Genomic DNA, 24,184 nt, shown 5'->3' on the forward strand with positions numbered 1-24,184 from the left:
TTAACTGAAATATAAATAAATTTTTTTATCAAAATTAACTGTATTTAATGTTTTTAATATAAAAATATTTATAAAATAATAGATGAGAGCATATTTTAGGATAAATATAATTAAAAATATTTAAAAAAATTATAATCTATATTTTATGTAAAATTATTAAAATTAAATGTATTTAATGGTAAGTTAATTTTATTTATTTATATATATAAGTAATATAAAAGAATTTTGTGTATATTATAAATAAAATACTCGGCGTAGATGGATTATACGTATTTGTAGCTCTCAATGATGAGAGTGAGATGAGAAAGACAGAAAGAAGAAGAGAGAGAGAGAGAGTAGTACATTGGAAGACTCAGTGAGTTCACTGTTTCTCTGACTTTGATGCATGAAGGTGGAAGACGGTGAAAACTAAAAAAAAAATAAAAAAAATTCTGAATGCATGAAGAGAGTAAAATGTGAACTGACCTATGAAGTGAGTGTAGACAAGGTTTGTCCTTTGCTGCTGATGTTCATCACTACAAGGTTTCAGCATTTGGGTTTCTCTCCGATTCAAAAAAGTAGGTCGCTTTTCCAGTAAATTTGTATGCTTTCATTTCTGACCAATCGGATGCATTCTCCGTTTTTTTTATTTTTATTTATTTTGCCTCTCCTAATGTATGTCAATGTTTTCATAGTTCACTCTAAAAAATGCGTAATAATTTTTATGTAAGAAAAAAATTTCCTTTTTGGGTAATAAATAGAGACCCTTTTGATGCTCTATCTGATTTTGTTTTTGGGTAATAATCAGATTCTGTATAAGCTGATTTCACTGTTGATTTTTGAGCGTTATTGAATATTTTGAAGAAAAGTCTGGAAATCTGACTTTGTTGTTTTGGAGCTTCCAAAATGTATCTATTACAGTTTCTTCAACCTTTTATTTTTTCCATTTTACTAAATCCGATCATCAATCCTGATCATTGTTCATAAATTTATTTGTCTCAAGTGTGAGAGGTTTTCAAAATTATTGAAACGGATTATGTTGTCGAGAATGTCTGTGCAAAAGCTTTTACCTGATCAGTTGCTAAAATTCTCATGAAATTCACCATTCTAAATTTATCACTTCCGCATATGGCAGTTAGATTCTTGAATTGCTCTTTGTGCAGCAAATATAAAAGTTATAGGGAATGGAAATTAATACTCACTCTTTAACTGAGTTGCAAAATGTATCAATAATTTGGGGATTTCTTCTTTTTCTGGGCTAAAAAAGTATTTAACCATTTACTAATATTTGCAATAACTCAGTGCTAATCGCTGCCAAAAATTGAAAGTTCCATTTCCTTTTATAATATCTGTGTACTTGGGAACAAAAAGAAACAGAGTGGCTAAATCTGTAAGCAATTTTCTCATGCATTGATTAGTTGTTGTTGTGAGCTTTGGTCATGATTCCTATTGTCTGGGAATTAATACAATGCTGTTTCTTTAGCTTTTTGAATTTGATGCAGCAAGGAGATGATGATTTCATCTTTTTAAGAGGAATGAGACACTAGGATAATGCTGAAGAAGGGAAAAGGATCATATTTGGAAGATTTGTAATCTCATGGCTGATTCTTCTTCCAATTTCTCTTTACCTTGTGATGCATTAAGCCTAAGACAAATGAGTTTCTCAATCTTCCATACCTCTGGCTCTAGGTTGGGGATTGGAGCTAAAGGTTTGCCAGATTCTGAATCTGTTTGGAGCCCTACATCTCCTCTGGATTGCAGACTCTTCTCAAATCTTAGCAACCCGTTTAGTGTCAAGTCTCCTAGACCATTATTTCAAACTGGCCATAAGAAGCAGTTTGATGGCAGTAAAGTAGGCCTTGGTATCATAAGTTCCCTCGTTAACGAAATTGAACTCAACAAAGAGATAATCATTGGTAAATTTCAGAGGAAAAGTATAATTTTTGGACCACAGGTAAAAACTGCCATCCTTAAATTCTCAAACAACAACCATGAATCCCTTGCACTTTATTTGAAATCTAATTCCTTGCCCAAAAACTATGTAATTTCACTTCCTTCTGAGACCAAAAGTCCCAAATCTGAAGTGGAAAACTTTGATGATGTCTATGGAAAGAAAGATGGCAATTGGAAATCTGAAGCTTTCAAAAGTACCATGACTTCTTTGCCAGGTTCCTTTAGGTCTTCCTCATTAATCAACTCAAATCAAAACCCCAATTTTGGAATCAATGAATTGTGTTTAGAAAATACATCTACATTAATGAGTTTGCCTCCAGCGACAAGCAGAGGTTCACAGGTAGATAATTCTTTGAAAATTAAATCAAATTCACTTCCAATATCCATTGATTTTAGTAAAGGGTGTATAGGCTCACTCTCTGCAAGAGAGATAGAGCTTTCTGAGGATTATACCTGTATAATTTCTCATGGTCCAAACCCCAAGCGAACACATATTTTTGGTGACTGCATTTTGGAATGTCACAACAATGACTTCACTGAGTTCAGCAAAAAGGAAGAACCTGAAGTTCCTGCATTTTCAGAAGTATCATCCCCTTATCCTTCTGACAATGTTTTGAGCTTTTGTTACTCATGCAATAAGAAATTAGTGAAGGAGGAAGACATTTATAGATACAGGTTTGTCCCAAACATTTCACTATGCTACTGTTAATTCAATCAAGTAAAAAACATTAGTTGTAATATATTGTGTATCGTGCAGAGGTGGGAAAGCATTTTGCAGTTTTGACTGTGGATCAGAGGAATTGGAGAAAGCTTGTACTAACTCAGCTGAGAGCTCTCCTGACTCAAGTTACTATGATCTCTTCCTCGCGGGTCTGCTTGTGTCCAAATAACGTGCTCTCTTTACTTTCTTGAGAGACTGTGCATAATTTTATTTACAAATAACTGCCTAAGTGAATTTGTTTGTGCTGTGGATGATTGCAATGCAAATTATGTTATGTAGTGTGGTGGTTGTCAAGAACCATGTTTCATGATTCAGTAGGTTATTGCTAGAAAAGGCAGAGTTATTGATAACACTTGAACATATGTATGCATTGTAATGTTCACTGGATGATGAGTTGATGAAAGAGGCCACAGCAGGCCCTTGCTTCTCATAAAAAAAAATTACTTCTCTATCATTGCCTTCTACAGTTCTACCTTTGCTTAAAAGTTAGACATAATCATACTGCACATTTGCTATTGAATTTTTTTTTTTACTCTTGGATATTGTCCATGCAATATCTCATAGCCGGTAACTCAAGTGTAATTTGTACTTGTGGGATCTGATTGAGATTTCTTTTAACTACTCATGTCATTTCTTCATTTTGTTGCTTGAATTGTGTGCCTCGTTGTCTCGACGGTAGGGGCCTTTCTGTGAAATCAATTTACGTAAACCATTTATCCTGTTAAGGCACGGCTTTCCTTGTTTTCACTGGTGAGTGCAAATAACACCCGCATATTTTGGTGATAAAGTAGTATGATGAACCTTGTATAGTTCCTTCATTAAATATCTTTGATGAAAAACTCATCAACTAGTCCTTTTCCATGACAGCTGATAGCTTCAGAAAAGCGCCACAAAGCAATTCTTGCCTCAATTAATCAAAATTTTAAATTAATTTAATAAGAAAATATTAATTTTGTTGTTATTATTATTTTTTTATCCCAAAGGTGTACTGGTTAAAGGATAACTTTTTTAATCAGAGGGGCTGTCTATTCGCACAGTCAAATTATAACTAGTGTTTTAATATATGTATGTTATATACAACTAAAATTTATAATAAATTATATGTATAAATAAAATATTCATAATTTCTATAAATAAATATTTTTAAGTATATAAGTTATATTTTAGATTTAAAATAAATCATTTATATTATGATATAATATTATTTTTAATTATTGACAATTTATTTTAAGATATTAAATTTTAATTTATAAATAAAAATGATAAGTAAAAAATTAAATTAAATAAAAAGTTAAAAAAATCTGTAAAGAGGTTTCGGTTAAAAAATAGTCTCTAAAAATAATTTTACTTTAAATAATTGTTTGTGTTTAATATATAGGAGTTCATCATATGTTTAAAGGCTTAAACTATTAACTAGTTGTGTTATACATTGTGACTATTATTATTATTAGCAATAAGTAGATCCTCCATAATTAATATTGTCCATCCTTAATTAGTATGCAAGTTAAAAGCTATCAATTAATAAAAATCATCTTTAGTAATAAGTTTAAGTTAATCTAATCTCTCTATATATATATGCAATTATTTCATATTAACTATTTTTAAGAGTTTTTATTCGATTAAAAGTGTTTTTAAATTATCTTTATCCTTTTTATTTCTAAATTAGATTCTACACTTTTAAAATAAATTATAAATAATAATAAAAAGTATATTACAAGATAAATAATTTATTATATATTTAAAATATATTTTATATATTTAAATTTATTTATTTATTATATTTTTATAATATATATTTTGCACATACGAAAACACCAATAATAATAATAATAATAATAATAATTATTATTATTATTATTATTATAAAAATTAACAATCTTATATAGCAAAAAACCGGTTATAATATATAAGATTGAAGGAAATTCCAAGCATTTGGTTCAGCAGTAGGGGTTGATCCACGCTTAAGCAAGGTCAGGGTTCGAATCTTGCCTTGTGTATGCAGCCGCGTTAAATCTTGGGGTCAGCTATCTCACCCTTTAAGGTGCCTTCAACGTAGCGAGGAGATTAGTCACCGCTATCGGCGGTCCATACTTCATGGACGAAAAAAAAAATATATATATATATGGAGCATATCAAGTGAGAAGAATTTATTATGAGAAGGTGAGAAGGTTAAAATATAACCCTTAGATTAATCAAGTGAGAGAAAATTTGGGATTTAATCAAGTGAGAAAAAATTAATCTAAGGGTTATATTTTAACCTTCTCACCCTCTCATAATAAATTCTTCTTACTTGATATGCTCCCTATATATATATATATATATATATATATATATATATATATATATATATATTATTGTCCTTCAATTAGTTGTTAACGTGCATAGTACATACATTGTACCATGATAATAATATCTGCATTGCTCACCAAAAATGGACCTGGTGGGCTTTGAGGGGACCAGGGACTTACCAATTTTCCCTTTCTTCTTCTTATGGGCTCAGAAATGCAAACTTGAACTCTAATACTGTAATTGGATAACACCAAAAATCCTCGAAATCAGAGATATAATAAAAATAAATTAAAAAAAAAGAATCTAAATATTTAAAATTATTTTATTAAATAATTCATGTTTTACAAATTTTAATGATCCAACGGTTAAATTAAAAATTTTAATACATAAATTAAATTTATAATTTTTTAAAATTTTTAAAATTTTTTATTTCGTTTCTTTAATTTAAATTGATAAATAATCGGTATGATTAACCATTAATTTAAATTAAAAAATAAAATATCAAATAATTTTTTAGTTTTTGCAAATTTTGCGAACTTAATATATATGTATTAAGAACTTTTAATTTAATGATTAAATTATTAAAATTTGATGTAAAATATAAATTATTCAGTGAAATAAGTTTAAATAATTTTTTGTCAAAATAAATAGATCTCTTTTCAAATATAAACAACCATTTATTGTACTAGTTCCGTGAGATGAAGCATCCAAACACACATTAACTCCCATAGCAACGTGTTTGCGGCACCCATATACATCCGAGATATTATTCGCTTTGGCACTCATTGAGTTGAGGTGTTGTCCGCTTTGACACCCGTTGAGCCATTACGATTTTATTTTTGAAAAGGTGCCTCATTGGATTAAGGAGAGAGGGTGTTTATAAACTACTCTTAACCTCAATTCCTAAGCGATGTGAGGCTTTTTAGGCATATCAAAACAAGCCCCCCCAGGGACAAGAGTGGCCTAAGCCTTTCCTCTAATGCCAATGTTCCGACTATAAGTTGGTTGTATCGTTAAAGTCAGCACATCTGAGGTATTATCCGCTTTGACATTCGTTGAGTCGTCATGGTTTTATCCTTAAAAAGGCACATCGATTGGTTAAGGAGAGAGGATGTTTATAAACTACCCTTAGGTAGTGTTTGTTTCGGGTGATGTACTGTTTACGAGCAACGAAAGGCGAGAAAAGTGAGTGTTTGTTTCCGGTGATTTGCAACGAATGAAAGACGAAGAAAAGGGGGGAGAAGCACTGTTGCTATCCTCGCACAAAAGTGAAGAAAGGAGAAGAAAGCCATGTAGGATTTGTGAAAACCCGGAAATGCTCATGTCCCATGCATGCATAATCGATTATAGGAAGGAAGCATAATCGATTATGGTTGGCCACATAATCGATTATGGCCTTGCATAATCGATTATGGCCTTGCATAATCGATTATGGCCTTGCATAATCGATTATGGCCTTGCATAATCGATTATGGCTGAGCATAATCGATTATGCAAGGTCATAATCGATTATGTGGCCAAGCATAATCGATTATGCTGGGGTATTTTCGCTTCCAGTGGAACCCAGAACGGCCCATTCCAAAAATGAATTTTATGTGCAAAATGCGAACTCAGAACAGGACGTTTCACTTTGGAAACGGGCCGTTCCAATTTTGGAACGGGCCGTTTCATAGATGGACGTTGTGGGTTAATTTGTAACCTTAGAACGGCCCGTTCTGGTCTGAGAACAGCCCGTTCTGGGTATCAAATTTTGTTATATTTTGTTATTATTATTTATTATTATAAATATTATTATTTTCATTTTTATTAATATTAATATTATTTATTATGATTCTTATCATTTTTCTAATATTTATTATTATTTTTATTATTATTTATTATTTTTTAAATAAATTATACCTATTAAATATAATTTTATTGTAATTATTATTATTTACAATAAATAATAGTATACTCATTTTTAATCCAACGGTAAAAGTGTAAATTATATATTCATCTATTAAATTTTTAATTTTTATCTATCATTAAATTTAAAGCAAATATTTAAATTAAATTATTTTTAAATTAATATTTTATAATATTTTTAGTTAAAATTTATATATTTATCTTTTAATTATAATAATTAAAAACCTTTTTTAACCAAAGGGAAAAATAGTAATTTTACACAATTATCAATTAAAAAATTTATTTTTATCTATCACATCAATCAATTCACTCACAAACTTTCTCTACACTTTCCACTCACTTTTCCTTAATCCAAACAACCTCACTTTTCACTCACTTTCCCTTTAAATCCCTCCTTTTCCACTCCTCCTTTTCCATCCTCAAATCCAAACAAAGCCTTAATCTTGATTCTTAAGTGATGTGTGACCTTTTAGACATATCAGAACACAACCTAAATCCAATTTTTCAATAAAAAAAGTACTACTTTTAGATGAAAATAACTCACTGATACTTTGGAAAATAAAAATACATTAATAACTAAAATACCATAATAATTGGATACTATCATATTAGAAATTGTTATTATTTAAATATTTTAAATCATATAAAATAATACCCAATAAAAACATCTAAAAAAAACAATAATACACAATAGCTCTTATTCTACAAACTCCTTTTCACTAGTGATTTTTTGTTGTCCTAAAGGCAATCACCTCTCCCTCTATATTAAGGTAATTTTAGTAAATTTATTTATAAATAAAACTTATTATTTTAGTAAAAAAAATTTAGTAGTATCATTTGAGCATTGTTTAATTAGCTGGTCAATTAAAAATTTTATTTATAAACAAGACCCATACATATTTTAATGTTATTATTTGGTCTTTAATTTAAGGTTTGATTAAAAGACAAGTTAGAGGATTATATTTGAGTTAAAAATATGATTGGTTGAATTTGTCTTGATTCGTATTTAAGAACATTTTGGTAAATAAGTGATTAGACCAATTATTTTTATTAGGATTTAAAATCATCTTGGAGTTTGACAAAAAAGAGAGAATAGATAAGAACCATATAAGAAAAAAGATATGAGCTAATTGGTACAAATAAGTATTATATGAGTGAAGAGTACAAGTGAACATCCAGTAAATATATTTTATCTTCTTTTCTCTAAAATTTTAATTTTCAATGCGGCAAAAACCAATGTACAATTATAAGACAGTGATATTTATATTATTTTTGTATGTTACAAGTAAATAAGTTTTGGGTAATGCCTCCCACTTCCTTAAAGTAAAATGTAAGGCAATAAGAAGAGGGCTTGAATTGTTGTATTTCTTAAAAATCAAGTCTTTATGAAATTTTGATGATCATAAATTGATGCTTCTAAAAGACTTGTTCTACTCTTTAATGATTTCTTATAAAAAGTCCTTCAAAAGTTTATGCTTCTAATGGTATGAAAACATATTCTTTCTTTGACAAGTCTATCAACTTATAATATCCACAACAAATAAATATGTATCAAGGTTGTAAACAATAATAAGCAGCTAAAGTAAGTAAAGGAGATAGGGTGAGAGAGATTTACAAATAGAGATTTATCTTGATTCATCCAACCTTGGACTACGTCCGTTCCTCGCACACACTATGAGATTTTTTCACTATGATCAATAACAACTACTCTGATTACAAACACCAGTTGGATTTTTCATACACAAATCAGCCACCTACTATTTGTATATAACTCTTAGCTACTTGCTAAATAACTCCATCAACACTTGTTGGGAACCTCACCCTTACAACCTCTTACTATGAGTAACTACAACCAACTAATTGATAACTTTTTCCACCTTCCTGGCCCTATAAACACTAGATCTAGGTAGGATAGGTAAATACAAATTCAGATTTTGAATCCAAGGAATTGCTAAGATTTTAGTACATTTTCCTTTATTAGGAGCTTTCACTAAGGAAGTATTTTCATTTTTTTTTTTCTATTACAAGTATGTTTACAAATGTTGAAAATGAGATCTCTAAAAAAAAAGTATGAAGCAAGTATAACAGCTAAGTTAGCTTGTATGTTGATGACTTTCAATAATCTTGCTTGCTTTACATAGTTCCCTTGGTCTTCCTTTTATGGATTCCAAAGTAGGTCTATTGGAGTTGACTTAACTTTTAAGCAGTGCTAATATCATGTTGTATTTTTATTTTGGCGTTGTCAGCATATCCTTTAGATGCAATATGCTTTTGAAGCCTTCCTTTTGAGTAAACTTCTGAGTAACCTTCTAAATAGGATTTTCAGTGCCAATCTTCTAAGGAGTTGAGTTTGAATTGAGACTTGCTACTTGGGAAGCTCTACTAGATAGACTATGATTCAGGTTCCTTAAGGTATCTTTCCCTAAGAGAACATGTTCATATTTGAAGACCCTTAATGCATAAATCTTGAACTCTTTAACTAAGTCACAAAGATAATTAATATTAGTTGTCTCTGCTTATGAGTGTCCTTATGAATCATATATCTTAAAAGATATAATGCATTTAGTTTGAAATATTAAGCAAATATGTTAGAAATCATTAGTTACTCTCTTTCAACATTTAAAACTAAAGATTTGTCATTATTAAAATCATTTAGGATTCAACATTCTCCATCTCCACAATTATAAGTTTTAGTGATATTCAAATTATTTTTATATATTACAAGTAAATAAGTTTTGGGTGATGCCTCATAACTCAAATAATAGTGTTATTTGAGTACCGTTTCAATTAGCTTTGTAACTTTGAATTTGGAAAATCTTATTTGTAAAAAAATCCACACATATTTTAATGTTATTGTTTGATCTTTAATTGTTTAGGTTTGATTAAAAGACAAACTAAAGGATTATTCGATTAAAAATATCATTGCTTGAATTTGTCTTATTCCATAGTTAAGAGCATTTTGGTAAATACACAGTTAGAATAATTATCTTCAGTAGGAGTTAAAGTTACCTTTGAGTACAACAAAAAAGGGAGAATATATAAGAAACTCACAGGAAAAAAAATTATGAGCTAATTGATGCAATTAAGTGTTACTCAAGTGAGGAATAAGTGCAAGCATCTCGCCAACATGTCTTGTCTTTTATTCTGTAAAACTATAATTGTCGTTAGGCTAGAAAACAATGTTCAATTATGAGATTTAATGATATTTATATTATTTATATATATTATAAGTAAATAAATTTTGGGGTAACGCCTCCCACTTCCCCACCCCCACAATTATATATAAGATTTAGCAATATTCATATTATTTTTATGTATTACAAGTAAATAAGTTTTGGATAATGCCTCCAAGAATTAAAATAATAGTATTATTTGAGACTCGTTTAAATTAGTTGAGAAGTTGGAAATTTTTCTTTGTAAAAAATGTTCACACATATTTTAATGTTATTATTTGATCTTTAATTATTTAGATTTAACTAAGAGAGAAATTAGAGGATTATTTGAGTTAAAAATACGTTAATTCTGTAATTAAGAGCTTGATAAATGTACGATTGAAGCAATTATTTTTATTAGGTGTTAAAGTCACTTCGAAGTACAATAAAAAAGAGAAAATAGATAAAAATCCCACAGAAAAAAAAAACTGTGAACTAATTGAAACAAGTAAAAATATTAAAGGTTAATAAAATTTCTTAAAACAATTTTTTTTTTTTTTGGAAAAAAGAAACTTATAAAAATGCTCCGGTTAAATAATAGTTTAAAGCATTTTTACGTCGAAGGCTATATTCATATTTTCAACTCAAATTGTACATCAACGAGGTTTTCAAATCCTTTCCCTCTAAGAAGAAGCAAAATTGCTATAAAGTAGCGGAAACTAAAAGGAGTAACATCGGCAGGACCATCCACCCGAGATAACAAACATTCTTGAAAAGAACAAGGTCCTCCTTCATTTCCAAGGCTCTTGTTTTTTTTTTTTTACGGGCTAATATTGTTTTGAAGCTTTGTACCAACACAAACTAGTCTCTCCATAATTTTAACAAATGTACTTCGCAGACAAAAACTAAAAGGTTTGAGTTTATTCCCATTAGAGTCATGCCTGAGCCTTCCAGAGCGATGCAATGTCAGCCACAGCTTCTCCCACAGTCAGATACACTCCTTTTAATCCAAAGGATTCTAAAATCTTTGACTTGTGCAATTTCTCCATCACATTTCCAACAGGGTTTGCCAACACGAGCTGCAGTAGCCAATTATAAATGTATGTGTTAGAAACAAAAAAAAATAATGATAGTGTTTTAGGCATTATGACATGTCAATCAGTGTATGTACCTGAAGTGATCTCTTCTCCAGCGTCTTTCTTAGTTCACACAAAGTGTCAAGCCCACTTGTGTCTATGGCAGTGACAGCTGAGAAAACAATATTGTTAAGTCAAAATGTGTCAAAACTAGAAATTATTAAGATTTAAGAATCATGTAATTCACGACTACCTAATAATTTCTCAAATTGAGAAATTATTAGACTAATGTTGTACGTGGAGTCAAATATGTACCTGACATGTCTAAAACTAAGCACTTCAATGAAGCTTCATTGCTGGCTTTTATATGTTCTTCCTCTTCTCGAACCCATCTCAGTATCCTGTTGCAAGAGATGCTCTCAATCATATGGAATCATGGATTCACTCAAAAGCAGCAAACTGAGCTTCATAAATTATCATTTTAGAAATCACATTGACCAACCTTTCTTGAAGATAAGTTGAGTTAGCAAAATAGATTGGAGACTCAACAGCCAAAATGAGAAATGAAGGAACCCTTGAAGCTTCTTTGTATTGGTTTATGTTGTGGAATATTTGTGTTCCTGGTATATTCCCCAAAACCAAAGTGTTTGGTCGAGTGACATGAAGCAGGATTTTAAAAACTGATATGGCAATCTGAAAAGTTTGGCCAAGTAAGTTGGTATTTATATCATGCTATTATATTTTAGCTTTGTAATAACAAAAAAAGATTTAATGAATTATCAGCTTACCGCTATACCAAGGCCTAAAGGCACTGAAATGAACAGAACCCCAAAAAAAGAGCACAAACAGGCCACGAAATCAAGCTTGTCAACCTTCCACAACTTATATGCAGATTGATAATCTATTAGTCCAATCACAGCAGTGATGATAATGGCCGCTAGGACAAAATTTGGTGTATAGTAGAACAGAGGCATGAGAAACAAAAGGGTCACTAGAACAGCTGCAGCCATGATTATATTTGAAACCGTTGTCTTTGCTCCGGCATTATAGTTAACAGCTGATCGAGAAAAGGATCCTGCATGTATATTTTACACATAAGAATGTATGTAGTGTGTAGACTTTCTCAAAATCCATGCTTCTTTGGTAACTAACAAGGTATATGGTCAAATTAGAGGAGAATTATTACCCGTTGTAACATAACATGAAGAACAAGAGCCAGCAATGTTCATTAGACCAATGGCCATCATTTCTTTGTTTCCATCCACCTGGTAGTTCTGAAGTGATGCAAATGTTCTACCTACTGCAATTCCTTCCTGCACATGACATAACAACATTTGGTGGAATAAGAATGACAGTTAAACTACACTAAATAGTACATATATAATATGATATATTTATGTCTTAAACATGTAGTTATGACGAATATAGGAGAATGCAAATCAGAGATTTTTCATGACCAACAAGCAACTTACAGTGAGAGATAAGATCCCGGTGATGATGCCAGTTTTGATAGCAAGAGCCAAGTAAGCACCACTGAAGTATAACATGTTTGATGATGGTGGATTAACTCCCTTTGGTAAGTGCCCAATCTGACACAGAATAGACATAGTTATTAGAAAAAGAAGTTATATTTGTGCATGAAAAAACCAATGATCAAGTATGTCTTACAACTGAAATTTGGTGAGTCTTATTTCTCAGAAGAAAGACCAAAATGGTTGACAGAATAACTGTTGTCAATGGGGCAGCTGCTGAAACCCAGAATAGTTTTGGTTTCTTCAAGCTCTGTTGCAATGATTCAGAATCTTAGGGGTAAAAAAATATGAATAGTCAAAGGAAATGACAGTAGTGTATAAATGTGATTGTGCAAGATTGAGAAATTTACAATGTGCCTTGTTGTCAGCAGGATGGCCAGGAAGCCGAATCCCAGAATAATGGTTTGCCATGACCACTGCAAAGTAGATCAAATATGTTAGTGAACATGCACGTCTTTGCCTCACTGGGACACGCACCTTTCACTTAAAAGTGACCCTTAATTCCCTGGCTCTTAACTAAGAATTATAGAAAGGAAGAAAAAGACAAAACAAAAAAATCTGATTCTCCAAGAGAATTGTTTTTGGAATGCGATTCCGTGACACGATACTCCAAGAAAACACATTTTAAAAAAATAGCTATCAACAACCTTGGAGAGCAATAATAGTCTTTATTTTTTTTATATTAGATGTACAATGATAGTCTAAATTCTGGTAGAAGAATCAGTTCTGTTTGAAAGGGTTGTGTGGTGGAGAAGAGTTATTTTCTTTTCTAGGTAGCTTTACCAGAGTATTAATTAGCATTCACCTTTACAGAAGCGAAAAGGAACTAGAAAAATATCAGAAACAATTTTTTGTGGCTGCATTTTAAACTTTAGCTTCTGAACTTTATTCGCATTTCGAAAACCAAAATTAAAGGCGGTGTCTGTACTATAAAATCAGCTTGAATGATTAAGTTATGAAATATGAATTACGAGTGTGTGAATTTAATCTCTCACAATAAGGTTTGCCATTCTCATTTCCCTGAATCTTTTTTTCTCCCTAATAAGATTTATTATAACCCTTCTCTTGGAAAAAAAATAATAAAAGCAGTATTTGAAATCACTTAAAAAATAGAAACGATTTAATTTAATTTAGAAATCAATTTTCATGCTTGGTATTCACCACAAAAATTAGATTTAAATTACTTTATTATTATTAGTAGATTTTTTTACTTCTAATGGAGCAAATATTTAATTAATATGGACAAATATATCAGTTTCAAAAAATTAAAATCACATACGACCCACTTTAAAATTCAATGGATCTCAAATTGTTTTAATAACTTTTCAAGTAAAAAAGTCATTTATGAATTTTTTTTTTTTTTTTTTTGGGTACAGTGGTGAAATTAAAATTTGATTCGAAGCATTGTTAAAGTAAATTGCGAATAGATTTGGTGGTGCTCTGTACCTCGTGTCTTTGGTCGAAAACAGAGATCAAAACAGGGATTATTTGCATCTTGTTAGAAAAGTGCACGATTCCAAGTAAGCCTTTAAGCTGCTGCAGTGAAACAATAATGGCAGCTCCACCCGTGAATCCAACCAGCGTTGCCTTCGACAGAAAATCAATCACGAATCCTAACCTGTCACACAATCAAACCTTACTTTAATCATAAAACACCAACAATAATAACCTGCGACTAAGGTAACCATAAATTCTTAATTTCAACTTTACTAATTTTCTTTTTTTCAGGGTGCATGTTGTCCACAATTACCTTAGTATACCCAAAGAAGCTTGGAACACACCAGCAAAGAAAGTTGCGGTGAAAGCCATTCCTAGATAAAGAGTTGGGTCTTGAGTGTAAGAAATTTTCTCGTTCAACATTGATCCCATTACCAAAGACGCAATGGAAACCGGTCCAACACCGAGATGTTTAGAACTTCCGAGAAGTGAGTAAACCAATGGAGGCACGAAACTTGAATCTGCACCATTTGAACAGTTACATCTCCACACATACAGAATAATGAAACATGTCCATCGTAACGTGTTTACTATAACTCATTGCCATGGCACGCGGAGACTACAAAAGAAAATATAATAATAAAAAAAATACTAACATAGTCCCACAATTGGTGGCAAGTTTGCAAGTTTGGCGTAACTGATCCCCTGCAAAAGGAAAGACAAGAGAGGTCAAAGTCAAAGGTTCAGACTTTTCGCATTAACTACTTGAATTTATAAACAAGTTTTTGGTTGGAGTGAAGGTAAAGTGAAATATATATGTATAAGATGCATTATGTTTAATGGTACCTGAGGAATGGCGAGACTGGCAATGGTGAGGCCGGAAATGAGATCAGTACGGAGAAGGGTAAAGTTGTAATGAGGGGCCCAGTGGAAAATGGGGAAGAGGTACTGAAGTGCGAGGAGGAACTTTTTGAAGCAAGTTTGGTTTTGGAAACGGTGGAGAGGGTCATCGGGGAAGAAGATTTCGGAGAGTCTGTGTCTGAGTTTATGGAGAGTGGTTTGTTGGGGTGGCAACTGCACTGCATGGATTTGAAATGATGGCATGGTTTGGATTTTGATGGTGGTTTCATGGCTGTCGAAGTGTTCCACTCTGTTGGAGTTAACACCCATTGTTGATTATTGATTGTTGATTGTTGCTGCTTAGTGCTTACACAACAGCCGCAGCGTTCATGCCAATTTATAGAAAACACATGTCTTACGTCTTACTTCGCATTCGCAACCGTCCATGTTACTGCTTCGCCTAGGGACTTCTTCGTCATTTCATTTCCTAGTTACGGTTATTATATTCTACACGCTCGCTTTTTCTTTGACTCATTTTTACAATAAATATATACTCTCACTAATTATGTCATATTAACTTCAAATTTCAAATTGCAATTGGATAGTGTCTGTACAAGCTTCGCGTTTTTTAGGTTTTAATTTTATATTATTTTTTTCTTTTTGTATTGTTAAGCATGTTTTTAAGGTAATATGTGATTGGTACGAAGTACCCACTTAAATCAAAAGTCCATTATCTTTAGTTATTAGTATGAGATATTTAACAATTTTATTGATAATTAATTTTTATTAAAAAAATTTATTAATAAATTTTAATAGAGTTTTTTTTAATCATTTTTTTTATACACAACTCAAATTCAAGATATTACTTAAAGTTAAAAGGACTTAGTTCGAAAAAAAAAACTTTTTTTTTTATTTTTTATTTTATTTTGAGAAGTATGTTTAAATGTCATATAAGTAAATGAAGATAAATATTTACTAAAATACAGTTTTATTCGTAATCATTTTGGTGTAATATTAATAATTAATAATCTATATTTTTAATAAAGCTAACATATTTTTTCCTTTTAACTTCTTGAACACTCTTTTTATTTCACACTTTAATTTATTTTTTATTCTTTATTTCTCTGTAATTTTATCTTCAAACTTTTCGCCCTCTATATATAATTATCTACAATCATTTATAACATCTAATTATTAACCGGTCGCAAATATTTTATTTTATTTTTATCGTTTACTTAATTTTTAAGTTTTATACAAAACACATAATGACATAAAGTATGTTTTTTTATATTGGTTATAATAAAAAGAATAGTCTCTGTCATATTTAGTTTTTTCAAGTAAGGTTTCGAGTCTTATAAGTAGAAAAATTGTAATCGAATAAAATATTTCACTAAATCTAATCAGTCAACTTTCTCAATGAATATTAATTTTCAATAAAATTGATAAATATTTTATATTAATAAATTATAAAATAACAGTTACAACAAAAAGAATATCTTCTTGAATATCCTCTTTTGAATATTATGCTATTGAACTTTATATTTTATTTATTCTCTAAATTATTTATTATTTTATTCTTTAGTTATTTGATCATATTTAATAAGTTTTTCTTTCCAATCATATATATTTTATTCATAAAATTTAAATTCAAAATATTATTTAAAGTGATCGTGTTTAGCTTTACATTATTTAAATTACCTAATACCTACATACTATTTTATTTATAAAAAAAAAATTGAACAAACATAAATATCTCTCTTTCCTCTAATACAAAAAGGAGGAGTGTTTTCAACACACTCATCTTAATATACTATTTTTTTATTGGATAAAATTGAGAGTTGCAAAATTTGGAGATAGTTATTAAATAGGATTAAGCCCGCCAATCTTCATTTAAAATATGTGTTAAAAACTTACAAAGTTTGGATAAATGTCAATACAAAGATTCTTCGTGAATGTAATATTCACAAATACATAATATATGAAAAATGAATTTTAATTAGTATATACTTTATTTTCATTATAGATAAATTTAGATATTGTTGTTCCTCAAGTGAGATAATATTTTAAAGAAAAATTGTATATCGATCCTTATATATTAAATATCAACATCTATCTTATATGTAGGCATGACAATCTAACCCGCCCTCGTAGTATCCGCCCGAACCCGCCCCAATTTGGATGGGGAAAACCCGTGTTTATCGGGTTTGGGTTCGGGTTCGAGTTCGGGTTTGGGTTTGGGTTCGGGTTCGGGTTTTCCCTGATTGATAAAATCGGGGGCGGGGGCGGGGACGGGGGCGGGGATGTTAATACCCACCCCGCCCCCATACCCGCCCTCGTTCCCGTCCCGCTTAATAATATAATTAAAAAATTATTTGTGTATATATATATATATATATATAAACCAAAATTATAAATATTTATAAGTAAAAATTTATATTATTTTACTTTTATTTTATTTTTTTAAAAAAAATTTATATTTATTTAAAAGAAAAAAAGAAGAAAAAAAATATAGGAGCGGGGGGCGGGGAAACCCGAACCCCGTCGGGGGCGGGAATGTGGACCTAGATTTTATCCACGGCGGGTATCGGGGGCGGGGGCAGGGGCGGTTTAAATTTGCGGGGGCGGGGGCGGGGAACGTAAAACACGCCCCACCCCCGCCCCGTTGCCATGCCTACTTATATGAGAGTATTTTTAAGATTTTTTTTTTCAATGAAAGGGTTTGTAAGGATTTTTTAAAAACTTTTTTTTTAATTTAATTTACCTTTTATTTATCATAATTATTAATTAATTAAATATTAATATTTGAAAATAAATTATCAATAAATGAAAACATTTTTTTACAATAAAAATTATTTATCATAAATCTAAAATATAATTTATATGTTTAAAAATATTTATATATACTTATTTTAAATATAATTTATATATTCAAATATAGTATTTTTTTTATACAACATTTTATAAATTTTAATTATATTATATATAATAAACATGTTTGCGTATTACATTTATTAAAATACTAATTTTTTTAAATAAAAGTATTATCTATTTTGGATAAAATGGTTAATAGAGATATCCATGAATCCTAATTAAAAAAACAACAAATAAAAAAAAGAGAGAAGAGATACTCCATAAATATAAGGTTGTCAACTATATACGGAAAATGAATTTCAATTAATATTTATTTTGTTCTTATTATGGATAAATTAATTTTACTAAAATCGATATAAATCAATCCCTTTTCAAGGTGAGTGCTAATTTTTCTGATTTTGTTTCATATGTATTCATGGTAAATAAATTTAATATGATTCGTTAAAAATATGTAATTAGTGAAATGTTATATTTAAAAAAATGTTTTAAAATAACCGATAATTAATGTTAAGGCTTACAATTCATAAAAGGTTATATTAATTTACTCAATGTACTTAATTCAGAAAGGGTTTAACGTGAATGCAAGTAACGGTTTTGCGATTATTGGAAAAGGTTAAATGGTACATAAATGTATTTGGATGATTGGATGTAACTAAGTACGACTGAATGATGTCTTAATTATAAGTAATATAAGCTAAATTATTTAAAATTCAGAAAAATAATTAATATAATTTCTAATTAATTATACAATAAATTTTAATTTTATGTAAAATAAACTCTTTACTTAGTGATTGTTATAATAATGAAGGATATAAAAAAAATTTAATTCAAAATAAATTTAAAAATTAATAATTATTACTTATAATTAAAAAATATAATTTATTACTTATAATTATAATTAGTAATATCTATCAGAATTGCGTATTGATTACATGTGCATGATTATGATACTCATTTAATTTACTAATAAATAATATATTAAAATAATTTAAAATATTAATTACATGATTATTTTTTTTGGTAAAGATAAAAAAGATTATAAAGATGATCGCAACAAAGATTGAACCTAGGTCATCATGCTTCTAATTATCATTTGATAATATGATTTTCATTTAATTAGTTTTTAAAATAACATTAATTATACACCGTGAATTTCAGTCTTCATTAATTATATATGTGTATATTTTTCAGCAATGATATTTATATTAGATAGGTAAATATTCTACATGAATATCTTGGAAAAAAGAGAAAAATCTTACAAAAATACTTTTATGGTCCGTGTGTTTGGATGAGGAATTTTACAAATTCAAGAAATTTTAAATTTTTGGTATTTGAAATACTTTGATTTCAATTTTTATTATTCTTTAAATATTCTGTTTGGATAAATCAATTCAATTTTCTCAAATTTTAAATTATTAAGTTTGATATGATAATTTGATTCCACCATGATAAAATTGATTTTAAAAATATATTTATATGTTGAGATTTTTAAATTAAATTTTATAAAAATAAATATTAGCTAATTTTTAAATATTTAATAATTTTAAAAATTAATATTAGATAATATTTAATAATTTTAAATATTCAATAATTAAAAACATGAAGAGATAAGAGATAAGATAAAATATTTAAGTGAAATAAGAATAAAAAAATATGAGAAATTTCAAATTCTTACTCTTTTGAAAGAATTTGAAATTCTACTAATTTAAGGAATTTCACAAATACTTAAATTTCAAATTCTTTATAAATTCATCATCCAAACAAGGTATTTCACCTCAAAAAATTTAAAATTCTTCAAATAAATGAATTATTCCATTTAAATTTTTCATCCAAACATATTATTAAGTAAAATCAAATACCATATATGATCAATTTAGAATTTAAAGAGGAAAAATATCCTAAACTGATCATATGCCGCCAAAAAAGAGAGAAAAGAATGTAATGTTTGGTTCAATTTATTATTATCATTAATAAAGAATAATGTTTTTATTATAAAATTTTAATAAAAAATAACATCTTTTTAGTATATAAAATAGAAAATTTAATTACAAGATAAATAAATTATATTTTTACATTATTTATCTAGAACGTTATTTTCCTTCTAACTTCAACGTTGAAATGTTATTGCAAGTATTCACCTAAAACTTTATACGAAAAGAAAAAAAGATTTTCAACTTCAAACAAGAATTTGGATGAACTTAATATTTAGTAAATACAGCATTGTTCTAAAAACACTACAAAAAAATAGGTAATTACTGGCGGTTTTTTTTTTTGCGGTTTCCCTAAACCGCCAAAATTTTTTACATTTGTGGTGTAGATGGCAATGGCTACAAATTAATGATACTTTCTGGCGATTTTAAACCGCCTGAATGGTCATCATTAGAAGTGTTGGCACTTTCTGGCGGTTTTAAACCGCCAGAACGTTCAATAATTTATGTGCCTTAGTTCTTTTATGAAATTAAAAAAATAAAATAAAATAAAAACTTATAAAATCAATTTAAAAGAAACAACAAAAAAACAATTTCTAATTCACGAAAAGCCTCACGAACCCGCCATCGCCAGTGTCCGCGCGTCCATGTGCTTCAGCCATTTTCCCCTCTGGCTTCTTCATCCTCTCTGGCTTCTTCAGCCTCACGAACACAAGGTTTGTTCATCCTCTGTTCGCCTTCTTCATCTCACCCTCACCTTCAGCGCTCGCCGGACACTTCATCCTCTTTCATGCTTTTCCCTATTTTTTCTCATTCACCATTTTCCCCCTTTCTCTTCTTGCTCCTTCATTCTACAAACTATTTCTTTTTTTTTTTTCTTTTAATCTCACTTCACTGATAAACAATTTCCTCTGCTTCATAACCAGGTCACACAATCTATTTGCCTCCATGCTGGGACAAAGATTGCATTTCTATTCATATCTTCCTATTATCCGTGAACAGTTGCAGGTGATTTGATATTTCACTTCTACATTTACACTTTTCCCTATTTTATTGATCTTTTTAATTGTTATTATTGAAATAAAAATAAATAAATAGACACTAAAATGGAGCCGTAGTGTTGGTTTATAGCTAAGGATTATGGAAATAGTCCAAATATTTGGAACATGTAATTTATTTGTTTTGGAACTTTGCATGAGCCACTGCCTGTATCAGGATTTTCTCACTGTCTCTTCAATTTGATCTTGTTTTGTTTCAATTGTTAAGTTTATGCAATGCTTGGTGTACTAAGTTTATGTAATTTATGAAGTGTTTGATGTTTTGATGATATTCTCATATTAAGTTGCTTATCTTATTTAATTCACTTTTGGATCGTTTAATTCCTTTCCTACATTTGCATAAATCTCAACACTCTAGCAATTTTGTTGATTGGGAATTTGAAGTTAAAGCTTACAAGTGGATATTTAAAATGGGGTTTAGTTAAATGCAAATGCTATGTTACTGGAGTGGAGACTAATTGAATGAATGACCAAGTTTCACACATCCTGTTATCTTATCTGAATCAGTTATCTCACTGTGATGAACTTCTTTTCTTCTGTACATTGCCTACTAATTTGTTTTTTTGTCACTCGATTCTATTTTTGTCAACTTTGTTTGGTTCTTCAGTTCTGCTTGTTTTGATTTATCTGATTGATGGGTTAATCTTTATCCAATACTCTATTTATTCTCTATTATAGAAGGCAGAGGGAATACTTAAGAGTGAGACCCATCCAATGTCCTGTGAGCTCTGGCCTGGATGTATGACAATTGACAAGTATCCTTTCGTTGCCAAGTAGATTTGGTTCATGCAATTTTTAATAAGCAAGACTTAAATATCACCAAAGTCTTATAAATATTGCGGTTTTTATTTTTAGTATTTCTAATTTTTTGAGTTTCTGAATCATGCAATGTTCCTATTTTTGCTCTGGCCTTGCATTGTTTTATTGTGATGTTTCAGAGCATTGGGAAATATATGATCATCTTCAATGTATAGGTGTCTAAGATCAACGGAATGAAGAAAATTGAGTTTCATTTCAGATCGATAGAATAGTTCATTTCCTCCATTTTCAATAATTTTTCAGCTGATTTCAGGATTACAAAAGCTAGCTTTGTTAAATTTGAAAGGGTGCCATATAATAGCTGCATGTTTGGATTCTCTTTCAGGTTGAATTACTTGATGGATTTTTCATATTGATTCTGTTAATTTTGTCATTACTCATTATAATATTGGATTCCTTTGCAGGTTGAATTACTTTATTTAACAATGACACTGATAGTCAAGTCTCTTTAAATTGTTTGGTTGAAAGTACTTTGGTTTTAAATGTCATTTTTTGTGGTTCATTATAGTTTTGAACTATTCATTTCTGGACAGAATTTCCTTGAATTTATTCTTGAATGTTGATTAGGATTCTATGGATTGTAGAGACTACTGGACGGAACTGTTTAATGTTGTGATTGCTAAGGCCAATAAACCACAGTTTTATACATCTGAGCATCCATTCCGGTTTGTATCCTTCAAACTTCCGGTAGCAGAAACTGAATATTTTCTCCTATATGACTGCATTTGTATATTGTTATGGTGTTGATTAGCTATAAGTGATTGATTACAAAGCGCTATCAAATTCCTTTTTAAAACTATTAATCACAAAATTCCTTTTAAAAATTATCTTTTTCTTTTTTTTTTCTCCTTCCACATTCCAGACTCGGGTATACATTTATTGTTAGGCATGGGTTAGTTTTGGCAAAGTTACTAAAAACTCTCGAGGGTCAAACTTCACTGTTTACTTTTTGAAAAGGGAAGACGAAAACAAAGACTCTAGAGTAAAAGGGTCATAAAATTGTTGTCTACTACCTTTGGGAATAACATGTACACGGTCTAACATAAAATTAAGGAAGTCCTTACTTTAAGTCTCTGTCTAAAAAAAAATATATTGGGCCGGCACTGTACAGATCTCCTATCATATTAAATAATTATTGTCATATATATATATATAATTTGTCACTTAAAAAATATATTTACATTTTGGAGACAATATTTTCTCTCATGTTGTCAAAGTCTGATGCTTCAAACTCCACTAAGAATGTGCCACATACATCCATCATATGACTCCACTGAGAACTTGTGCAGATCACATGACACAATGGTGAGATGCGAGGAAGCACCGTGTGAGAACTGAATAAACAGGGCTGTATTGGGCTTCATGTCATGACTTTGGACCAAATTGTTCCAAGTCTGCTTGTGAACCAGTGTTCAAAAAGAAAGCATATATCATAATAGCTTAATTTTGATAGATATAATTCTTTAAAATATTAATGTACGAAACATTAAAAGAAAGAATTTTACTTTTTTAAAATTTAAAGTAAAGAGATATTTTATAGGATGAAGGGAGTGGACATGACATGCCAACACCACAAGGAGGATCTTCATTAGATAGTAATGTTCGTGGAGTTTGACATTATTATTGTTTTTTTTTGTTAGAAATGATGAACTCATGAATTTGAACCTATGTTTTTATATTTGAAGCAAGATTAATTTTGGGACAATTTACATATTTTACTTTTAAGCATCGATCATGAATTTGATTTTCTGAGTTACTTAATATGTTAGATATGTTTTAGAATTGATGGATGTTAATGTCTTAATAATGAAAAATATGTCATGCTAGACATATGGCTAGATGTTGTCTTTATTTTTTTTATAATATTAAAAGTTGTTAATTTAATATGTATCTTTATATAAATATATTTGAACAAGAAACATACAAAACACATAAATATTATTATAATTATAGGTAGAATTTACTAAAATAAGTGATATTAAAATTCGACAAATAAAATTTTAATTATAAGTTACTTGAATTAAATAACAATATAATAGTCATTATTAATTTTCAATGATTAATATGGTTAGTGAAAATTTAAAATAATAATTTGATAAATATCTAAAATATATATATTATTATTTATCAATTTATAATAAAAACGCGCTTTTAAAATAATTCTAAATATATTTTAAAAATGAAAAATAATAATTTTGTAGCGGTTTAAAATCGAATTTAGATGAATTTTGTGGCGGTTTTAAACCGCCATAAAATGTAAAATGAGCGACATCAAGATGCATTTTGTGGCGGTTTAGAACCGCCACAAAGTGCTTGGATTTTCTGGCACCCAAACTAGCGTTTACAAAATCTACACCACAACCCGTTTTTGGCGACCGTGGACCTGGCGGTTGTTGATGACGCCGGTAATGCAGTTTGTGGCGGTTTTTAACCACCAGAAGATGTCAAAATAACCGCCACAAATCACACATTTTTTTTTGTTGTGAAAATTGTATGTCTTCGTACTAATAATCAGAACATGTGATATTTTGAAATTTTTATTTCTTATACAACATTTCTCTTTTTCTGTGTCTTATTTGTATGCTATTTGATCTTTTCCTTCTAAATTTTGGTTTTTGCTAATT

The 24,184-nt window shown here is 29.5% G+C and overlaps 2 protein-coding genes across 3 annotated transcripts; one reads left to right on the forward strand and one right to left on the reverse strand.

The window, feature by feature from the left end:
* The first annotated feature begins 278 nt into the window (after positions 1-278).
* Positions 279-3,107, forward strand: LOC109815241 (FCS-Like Zinc finger 10). Of its 2 annotated transcripts, none has more exons than XM_020379898.3 (3): positions 279-557; positions 1,482-2,607; positions 2,690-3,107. In XM_020379898.3, exons 2-3 carry the CDS (start codon positions 1,577-1,579, stop codon positions 2,820-2,822), a joined length of 1,164 nt encoding a protein of 387 aa, XP_020235487.1. In that variant the 5' UTR covers positions 279-557; positions 1,482-1,576; the 3' UTR covers positions 2,823-3,107. The 2 variants fall into 2 exon arrangements, with proteins under 2 accessions (XP_020235487.1, XP_020235486.1); XM_020379897.3 differs by having other exon boundaries at positions 280-557; positions 1,463-2,607.
* Positions 3,108-10,805: 7,698 nt separating this feature from the next.
* LOC109815242 (putative sulfate transporter 3.4) lies at positions 10,806-15,267 on the reverse strand. Its single transcript, XM_020379899.3, has 13 exons — positions 14,891-15,267; positions 14,701-14,749; positions 14,358-14,565; positions 14,054-14,225; positions 12,958-13,023; positions 12,744-12,857; positions 12,548-12,664; positions 12,262-12,388; positions 11,864-12,150; positions 11,578-11,768; positions 11,391-11,476; positions 11,171-11,247; positions 10,806-11,078 (listed from the first exon to the last, which is right to left on the reverse strand). The coding sequence occupies exons 1-13, from the start codon at positions 15,212-15,214 to the stop codon at positions 10,935-10,937; spliced, it is 1,962 nt and encodes a 653-aa protein (XP_020235488.1). The 5' UTR covers positions 15,215-15,267; the 3' UTR covers positions 10,806-10,934.
* Between the last annotated feature and the right edge of the window lie 8,917 nt (positions 15,268-24,184).

Source organism: Cajanus cajan, chromosome 10 (assembly GCF_000230855.2).
Source record: "Cajanus cajan strain Asha chromosome 10, NIPB_CcT2T_4, whole genome shotgun sequence".
Taxonomy (NCBI): Eukaryota; Viridiplantae; Streptophyta; class Magnoliopsida; order Fabales; family Fabaceae; genus Cajanus; species Cajanus cajan.

Coding starts and splice junctions, on each gene's coding strand:
- LOC109815242 (XM_020379899.3), bottom strand. CDS start 15,214: ATGGGTGTTAACTCCAACAGAGTGGAACACTTCGACAGCCATGAAACC. Junction 11,769..11,863: donor CTTTAGGCCTTGGTATAGCG/GTAAGCTGATAA, acceptor CAAACTTTTCAG/ATTGCCATATCAGTTTTTAA. Junction 11,248..11,390: donor CTTAGTTTTAGACATGTCAG/GTACATATTTGA, acceptor TTGTTTTCTCAG/CTGTCACTGCCATAGACACA.
- LOC109815241 (XM_020379898.3), top strand. CDS start 1,577: ATGGCTGATTCTTCTTCCAATTTCTCTTTACCTTGTGATGCATTAAGC. Junction 2,608..2,689: donor GAAGACATTTATAGATACAG/GTTTGTCCCAAA, acceptor TGTATCGTGCAG/AGGTGGGAAAGCATTTTGCA.